Raw genomic sequence first — 9636 nt, forward strand, 5'->3', positions numbered from 1 at the left:
AGGAAAAAGCACAAGTTCATAACTACCCCTGTTACCTCGACAAGTAAGGATATGTGTTGAGTTCTCAACAAGGATCTTAACTTTAATGACAATGGAGAGAAGGGATGAGTTCCTAATGACCTACGAAACCCCAACAAAGCCTAAACAATAAAGTTGAAGGAAGAGAGAAACAGAGTTCAAACTCCAATAGAAGGAAGTTGAAGTTTCTATTGATAAGGAACCCCCAATAAAGGTTCATTTGCTGATTAAAGGACGAAAAATTATGCACTTTCAAAAAAACGGCACCTGAAAAGAAGTTTGTATGAGCATGAACGAAGCCCCGGAAGTTGCAAAAACGGGGATTACTCAGCTATAGTGGTGAAAATCTGAATTTACTAAAAAATCCATGCATCAAAATGAAAAACCACCTGCACCACTGCGGAGAGCACAAAATTCTACCCCAAATCAAAAAAAATTGCACTGAAAAATGAGGTCCTAAGCCCAAGATATCGCCATTTGAAAATCGCCTATCAGACTGAAAATGCAAATGGAGAGGGGGGCAAAACATCTCACATATGCCAACGTCAACATTACATGAACAGAGAATATTCTCTTAGCATATACCTCATGCTAATAAAAAATGTTTCCTTTTTTTAAAAAACTTGTTTGAAAAGTTTTTATTAAAAAAACTTTAAAAAATTAAAGGGGTATGGGGGCCACGTGGGGCCTCCTCAACCCACAACCTTTACAAAGGAAAATCAGCAAATGAATCACCGTAAAATAAGACTTTGCAGAAATATTAGACCTGCAAAAAGTAACTTTTCTAATATGGTAATCAAAACAAACAATCTACACAAGTTAAATGAAAGGGTACGACTTCAAAGCGATGCACAGCAAATACTCAGACCTCTCAAATGAAACATGCAGCTGGTAGAATGATCACGAACACACAGATCTGAATCAAAACGCTAATTGAGGATAAAGTTCCACAAAGCCAACTTATTAAATGGAAGCTCAATGCAATAAAACTATCAATTTGAAACACTTTGTCGTGAGCGTTGAGCTAGGAGAAAGGGAACCTTCCAATCAAATTGCCTGAGTATGGTAAATCCTACGATGAATGTGACCATTTACAAATCTATAGACACTGCGCTAAAGCACGGCTGGTCACAAACAGCATCATATACAAGGCCGATCACTGGCTAACAATTCTGCCTGCTACGTACTTGGATCTGTATGTCGTATAACACCAATCCAGCACAATGATGGAAATTGGGCTCACACAATACGAGCCTCAAATCTGATGCAAGCAGATATAGATCTCCAAAAAAAATAGAGGTCTGCAACTGACAAACACTCCAAATAGACCCAGATCTGATAATGACGAGATGATATGGCAGATTTGACAATTAAACACTACGCTCACAAGAATGATAGATTTCTCCAGATCTATATGTCAAAAAATAATTGCCAATACAATATAATTGCCCACAAATCTGATAAATATTGCCAGAGCAGATAAATGACCGCAGAACATAAATAATGATTGAAAAAACAAATTCTGGTGCTGTTGGGGAGGGGGCCTAATGGCCCTCCGACTAAAAAAAATTTTGCTACAAAAATCAATTTTACCTGAACATAGGCATATTTGTAGTCAAAATTTACGGAAACAGCCTCCTAGACACAATGGTGAGGTTGGATCTGGTCTAAGACGCCTCTATAAGATGCTGCTCCTCTGATCTGCCTATTGACCTCCTTCAAAGATGCAATAAAATCTCTCCAATGGCTATGCAATGGTGCTCCAACCGCTTTGATATCATGTGAGAATTTGTTGAAAAAAGCCAAGATCAAGAGCTCAATGAATAGCACAATAGAGAGACAAAATAGATTGATAAGAATAAATTGTATTCTAATCAAGATGAAAATACTGGTCAACTGGATCATCAAAAATTACATACAATGTAGATGAGCCTGCTTATAACGGCAAGGCTAAGAGACATGAGAGCACACAAAGATGACATGTGGCTCAATGAGATGCAAGGGTAGGTAAGGGTAGGTAGAAGAAATAATAAAATATTCCACATGAGGTGGATCACCCACCGAAGGTGGGATTATCATCCCACAATAAATGGATATGATAAAGTAACAACAATATCACACCATAAAAGGTGGAATTTCTCCTACATACACACTCCCAATGTATACACATACCTAAGTGTCTCATATGCAAACTACGATGATATGCATTTACCTAAGTCAACTTAAGTAAGATGTAATTATATCCTAAATGAATAAATAATTACACCAACACTTGTAAGTGCAAATTCTTTTACCTAAAAGTAAGGCATAATCTTCACAGCCCCCTTGAGATAGGCAACACTCATGTTTGTTGTTTCTTTGAAATCCTCTCATGGTTTCCAATTATCCACCTTCACCCTCAAGGTTTTCATATTTTGTAGTTTATCTAATTCCCTAAACAACACTTTAATTGTTCTTGCTTTCATTCTTAATCCTTACTCTTCTTGAGAAAGAGTTGTAATTACTTGTTTTGTTATTTATTCAATACTATGTTTCCTAATGGCACTGGAATTCCATCTCCCATATTGCTCTCCATTCTCCCTAGTTTGCATGCATTCATAGACATTTACGTAATGTTCTTTTAATTCTCGAAGCACTTTGGATTAGAAGCACACAAAATTTAATCTCCTCATATCATTTGACTAACCATGAAGGATGAAAGACCAAAATAGGGTCCTGAACATTTTGGCAAGCTCCCAAGCTATCATCCTTTTTCACCTATCCTAGCTTACAAGCACATTTGAGGACTTAACAAACAACAAATGTTTCACATTTCTAACCCTAGTCATCTTGTTGCTTGTAACGTCCCTTCTTGGGATATTCCTAATTTTTGCCCTAAAACAACTATTCCAACTTGAGACGAGAATTGCAATGTATTTATGAATAATTTTATCAAAATTGAAGACATTTCATTATAATATTCAACTTAAAATTCTAAAAATAATTCAGAAGATGGAACTTATCTTGATTTTCTACAACTCCTTCAAACTATCTTGATAAAGATCAATAAATCATAGCATCATTAATATTAAGATCAATATATCATACATAGCATATTCCTTATAGTCAACCATATTAGAAATTAATTGGAAATGCTTGCAAATAGTAATCTCAAGGTTGCCTAACCTTGTATTGCAAGATCGTGGAAGGTGGGCCGCCCTTCCACCCCTCAATCCACCTTGGAGGCTAGTCATCCTCCTTGATCAAGCCCAAGAGCATGGAAGACCAATCTTCCTTTCCACCTCCTAGCCCACAAGCATGGAAGGTTGGTCGTCGTCCCAACTCTTGATAAGAGGATGAAGGCCAGTCTTCCTTCACCTCTCATTAACTCAAAAGGATGGTCGTCCTTCAAGTTTGTAAGACACTTCCTTAAATTCAAAACTGATTGCTCGGGGAGTTTTCTAGAGCATCGTTGATTGCTTGATTTCTCTTTATCATCCTTTCTTGAAGGATTGATGAGTGGATGCTTAAATGATACTTAATGAATTGATACTTGAATGATCGATGCTTTAATAATTGATATTTGAATGGTTGATGCTTGAATAGTTGATGTTTAAATGATGGGCGTTCACATGATGGATGTTTGAATGATTGATATTAGACTGATTGAATTGATGCAAGAATAGATTGTTAGTTTGTTTGCTTGATTCCTTTCTTCCCAAAGGATGATTGATGGATGATTGGATGATTGTTGAATTCATAGAGTGATGAGTGATGATTGAGTGAGTGCTGATTTGTTGTATTGGTGAGTGATGATTGATAAGTGATCCTTAAATGCTTGGAATGATTTATCTTTTATATTTCATTGGTGAACGGGTCACCACCTTTCATAAGACCTGAGTTACCACCCTCCATTGCTGCATTTTGAGAAAATAAATTATTTTCCCAAATAGATCTCTCTTGCATATCCTCCTCAAATAAAACCTTCTTCCCTCTATATCTTCCAATGTGAGGGAGAAGTCAATCTGCCCTTTGCAAGAGTCACAACCTTTCAAAATTACCTCCTTTGAAAGAGTACAACCTTTCATAATTTCTGCCCTTTGAAAATAGTCACTTCCTTATTTTCATTCCATTCCTTTCTATTGGTCCCTCCTTGATTCACATGCTCTGTTCTTTCTTCCTTCCCCCATTACCCCTTTAAAATGAACTCTTCTCCCTCTTATATCTCATGTTTGAGGGAGTCACAACTCTTCATTTCATGCCTTTTGACCATTCATTGAACTTAATTAAATTTTAATTATATTATATGTTTGCTATTTTATATTTTTATTTTATTATTATTTATTATTATATCTTATTTCAAAAAGGGAACTTACATTGTTTTGTCAAAGTTCAAATCTATTTTAAAATATATTTTTCATCATTCTTTATTTTCCTAGATATTCCTAATGTTTTATTGTTGTATTTTTACCTTCTTTGTGTATAGAAATTCTGGAATTTGTGTAGACAAACTAATTTTCTAATGATCTAGGATGTCAACACACATCTTGGAAAATAGTGCAAGTGTGCTAACATCCAAGTCAAATTGTTTCGAAACTCATTTGGCAAACCCTCTACATCTCCAAGTTCTTATTCATGTAGTTTGTTTTCATATTTTTCTTGTTTATTTTCTATATTTTGTTACTTCCATTCCTAGCTCTTTCTCTATTTTGTGCTTAATAAATACAACACATTCAATTAATAAAATGTAATCTACCTTTAGGATTAAAGTACATTAAAATTTTATAATACCAGCTAGACTTCCCTCCCATCCCATTTTCCTCTTTGTTACTATCCCTAGTTCTATCTAGAGAATGAGGATTTTTCCTAAGTCTTTCTCCCTAGCTTTTTTAGGACTTCTCTACCTTTCTTCTAACCTCACTCCTTTTCATTCATCATCAAACCTCTAATTTTATCTCTTATCTTTTGTTGTTCCTATCACCTTATCTCTCACCCCACATGTCGAGCCCTTCTTCCCCTTGTTTTCCTTACACAACTACTCTCTTCTCACTTATCCTCCCCTCCTACATGATTTTTTCTTTACTACCCACCTCTAGTTTTTTCTTTATGGTTATCAAATCTTCAAGCCCTCACCTTACCTTTTTCCTCTATATTGTACTTGTCAACAAATTCATTTATGTTTAACCTTTGTCTCCCTTGTCCTCTCAAGGCTCTTCCCATCCCAATTTTTCATCTTTCCTTTGCCTTGCTTTTTCAACTTCTTCATCATTCCCCTGCCATTAATTTTTCAAGGCACATTTTCTTCTCTTAGGTTTGAATCCAAATTCATATATGTACTTCCCCACCTCAAGTCCCCTTCACTCAACTACCCCCCTTTAGGGTTACTTCTCCTCTCAACTAATTTTGACAATTTTTCTTTTTCTTTTTCTTTTTAATTTGACATGTTACCAATTCACTAGCATTTACTATTTACCATCAAATTTAGGTCCAATTCAACCCAAATTCAAGATCCAAGTCAAACCAATGGTTTCAACCCAAAATGGATTTCCCAATATTCTTGAGAATCTAAAATTAACCTCTCATCTTGACCACCAATTCTAACCTGATTAACTTTTCCCCCCATTTTCTTTCACCTTTATCCTTTTTTCTTCTCATTTTCTCATTACATTTTTCTTTTTTAATTATTTATTTTTAATCAATTTTTTACTCTCATCTCTTATCCTTACGTTTATTAAATTATTCCTCTAAACCTTCTCCAAGTCTCCCACAATCTTCACATTCATTTGACTAAGTCATTTTGATGATGGATCATAGAGTGTGATCTGAAATGTTAATATAAGAATGCAATACACAGTTTCATTCAAAAGCTTTTCCAATACAATTGTAATGGACTGTGAAAACTTTACGTTTCTAATCCAAAATTTGTTACATGAGCTCTTTTGACAGGTAAACTAAAGCACTACGAACATAAAGGGAACCAGAAAATAATAATGAAATAGACATGGAGGATTTAACCCCAGATTAAATAGCTACGACAGTCAGTTGATTTCAGGGAATGCGATTTGCATTGCTGCTATCAAGAGAAAAAAGATTGATCTCAACTTATCCAATTGCACCCTTTTTTTACTTCAAAATAAATCATGTCTCACAAGGCATCTCCTAGTCCTAAGAAATATGCTTCTCAAAAGTAAACAATAGTAAGAAAAACAGTCTTTAATGCCAGCCATTGTATCTTGTCCAAGTACAAATTCTCAAATTATAGCTATCAACCATTTGCCAAAACACGCATAGCTTGGCATAAATTTATGCTTCAAAACCAACAGATCTTTGGTGCAACTCTGTAGTTATCCTCAGGGCACATGGGCAGCTATGTCTGATTACAAATTAGATGCCAATACAACAATAAATGCACAAAGCTAAGACGAATTAATATTAAGGAACCATTCAAGGGAAATTCTAACAATCTTGCAAAAGAGCAACCAGACAGCAGGCTAAAACGTTGGTTCTTGGCTGCCATATAGAATAACACATCTTTACTCTCTGCTTAGTTACATGAAAGTGGCGTAGCATTTTAAGCAGAATACTGCTCCAAATGAGATGGTTGCAATTGATTGCCAATGAAAATAAAGAATTATTAAACTTTAATCCTACATACCTTGGTTGTTTTTGCTTGTATTTTTGAAAATTGAATGATGTAGATTTTTAGGTGTTCTAAGAATCTGTGAATATGTATCTCTGGTTCCAAGTTTAAATAACAGTTTCAAATTACCTGAAGGCCAGGGTTGTCAGAAACAATGAGCATCAATAACCCTTTCTCGATCTCAACATTTGGCTTCGAGCCTCCAAGCAGACCTTTCCCGTTCTGTGCAGAATAAGGTGTATATGTGGCAACCAAAGCAGATGATGAAACCTCATTTGCAGGCAGAGGCAAGTCATCCAGCAATTGATTGAACACACTGCCAAAGCCAAAAGATGGTCAATTATAAATTAAACTCAAAGCAAGCTTTCATGTAAAAACATCTTATGAGCACAAGAATGACATCAAAAACCATAAATTATAACCAAGTCTAGACTAATTGAATACCATGCTTTTTATAATATCACCCTGTAATGGGGACTTATATTAAGACATCTATTTTGTTTTACATTCCAGTCAGCTGTAGACACCATACGTTATAAACCTGAGCTCCTGGACTCATATTTTAGTTCCATTCTACAATGGCCAGCATAACCAACTCATTGTCCATCACAACTCAACACTTAGACGTAAGGTATAAATTCTAGTATATGGAAATAACACAATAAAACAAATTTAATGTAAATTATGTCTGGATGATAGAAGAGCAAAAATATATGATATACTGTAACCTTATGTTACGAATTTCACTCCAGAATTAGTAAACTAGACCAGACCTCCGTCACTTGTATTTAAGCTTGCTCCTACAATCTGTAAATTATAGGCCACACATTTTCTATAGCAACTCAACACCAAGCGGTGACCAACAAACCCTAAGCATATGGAAATATGCATAATTAGAACAAAGCTACTGTAAATTGCCTGAGATATGAGGGCATAAGTTTTCAAACATTTAATTAAATATAAATTAGTAATAGGGCGATTTGTTTAACAGTGGATTTAAAATATATGCATGTGATATGATGATTGAAATATGAAATTTTGCCCGGGATTCAACACTACGCACGTGAAGCTGCAAGTACTGCTCCGTAAGTAGGAAATAATAATATTTATATTTTTCCTGTTTTTTTGCTGGCGGTTTAAGTAAATTTTTCGCACTACGAAAGAATAAAAATTCTGAAAAACAATATTGTTCGTGAACGAAGTTTTTTCAGTATCATGTAAATTTTGCCGATTCATGCTCAGTGCAGGTTTTCTTGTTCAACCACGAGTAACTAATAAGAATCCGCAGAAAAGCCAGAAATCCTGAATTAATTAACGGAGACCCGTAAAGGTAAAATAAGTAAAGATAATTTAACAAAACTAAAGCATAAGCTAATTTGAGATGGAGAAAATGGGTGTAATAATTACTCGCTTCGAAGTCGAAGATGTCGGGCAATGGCGCTGAGAGCAGCACGGGACGCCTTTCCCAGACAGCGAAAAACATCTGGCATGCAGGGGGGTGACGAATCCCCTTCTTCTATCGCTCTGTACAATAATAATTCAATTATGTCCCACAATCATCATCGCCATTTCTCTCACTCATTCACATATTGTGTGTATATATCTTTCTGTGAACATACATATGTATGTATATATGCATGTGGCAATTAAATGACCAAACATAAAAAATATATATATAAGCATACCTAATGGAAGCGAATGTAATGTCATGATGGATACTATATGAGAGTATATGAGGGGCACCTACAAAATAAAACGAAGGCAAGTAAAATTCTACCTTCCAGCGCGGTAGGAATACATGTTAGGCCGCGAGGGAGCGGCGGAGCCATAGCCGGGGGACTTGGTAGCCCAACTGGGCTGCACCTGCGCCCGGGTCCTGAAATAAAACTTTGCGGAATCCAAAGCCACTCTCAGTAATTTCGAATCCTCTGTGCCCAGCTCTATCACCGCCGCATTGTGGCGAGTGAGTGAATTGGAGAGCGCCTCCACGGCCTTACTGTACACAGGGGTGGGCGCACCATCGTCTGGGAGGATGTCCGCAAGCTTTATCCGCGACAGAAGGGACGAGGACGATGAAGATGACGTGACCACTGACGGGGCAGGGAGGGGCGGCTGAAGGGGCGGCTCAGAGGCCAGTGGCTCAGCGTTGCTCAGTCGCGTTGCAGAGGCAGTATGAGGGACGAGCCCCAGCGAGAGCGATGAGGCAGAGATGCCGTGCTGATGTGGATGGTGATGTGGCAGCGGGTGATGATGATGTGGATGCAGGTGTCCCGCCTGCGAAGGGGAAGAAGCGGCGGCGGGATTTGGCCCCTGCGGAGGAGGAGCAGGCGGCGGCGGAGCCATGGAAGACATCTGCTGCATCATCAATATCAATATGTTCACTCATAATACTCCTGGCAACGCTCATAATAATAATACGCCCCACCATTCATCAACAACATGCCAATGGCAATGGCGAAACCAACACCATATTCATGTAAATATTACTTATAAATCAGTCGGATCTTGTGGGCTCTTTCGTGCGCTCCAAACTACAATCAAGATCTGTCATCGCCTTTTTTTTTTCTTCTTCTGTGCGATTCGAATCCGACAAATTTTTGCCCCGCAAAATATTCACCTGGCTGCTAGGGTTTAAAAGCTAGGGTTTTTTTTGGCCTTTTGATGGGTGAATAGGGGTTGTTGAACATACCATCCATGGCGGACATTGATGCATGAGACAGATGCCCACGCATGCGTTGTGCCGACATTGCCTCATTCACGGCACGCCGGTATTTTCTGACACGTGCCGGTCGGGCTTCCGGTATGGATGGGTTGTTACCGTGATGGGCATCCATCGCACCTTGGAGAGCGTAACACTTCTCATTTGTTTTTTTACACATTCTTTTGTCTTTTTGTCTTCCAGAGTTTATGTATATGATCAATCATCCATTGCTTTTTCCCAAGCCCCGGGAATCAGGAAATTTAACCCAAGTTGAATTAGGGTTATATTTTTAGAAAGC

At 37.3% G+C, this 9636-nt stretch overlaps 1 protein-coding gene across 2 annotated transcripts in view; it reads right to left on the minus strand.

Annotated features, from left to right (window-relative positions):
- LOC131049349 (uncharacterized) overlaps positions 1 to 9425 on the minus strand; it is a 39917-nt gene extending 30492 nt beyond the window's left edge. Inside the window, exons 1-3 of one of the 2 annotated variants that reach the window (XM_057983397.2) lie at positions 8415 to 9425; positions 8045 to 8161; positions 6767 to 6953 (exon numbers count right to left, since the gene is read on the minus strand). In XM_057983397.2, coding sequence (XP_057839380.2) covers positions 6767 to 6953; positions 8045 to 8161; positions 8415 to 9001 — 891 coding nt within the window. In that variant the 5' untranslated portion in view covers positions 9002 to 9425. The remainder of the gene's footprint in view (positions 1 to 6766; positions 6954 to 8044; positions 8162 to 8414) is intronic. The other variant, XM_057983396.2, reaches the window with a different exon arrangement.
- Positions 9426 to 9636: the final 211 nt, after the last annotated feature.

This window comes from Cryptomeria japonica, chromosome 6, assembly GCF_030272615.1.
Source record: "Cryptomeria japonica chromosome 6, Sugi_1.0, whole genome shotgun sequence".
In the NCBI taxonomy this organism is placed as follows: domain Eukaryota; kingdom Viridiplantae; phylum Streptophyta; class Pinopsida; order Cupressales; family Cupressaceae; genus Cryptomeria; species Cryptomeria japonica.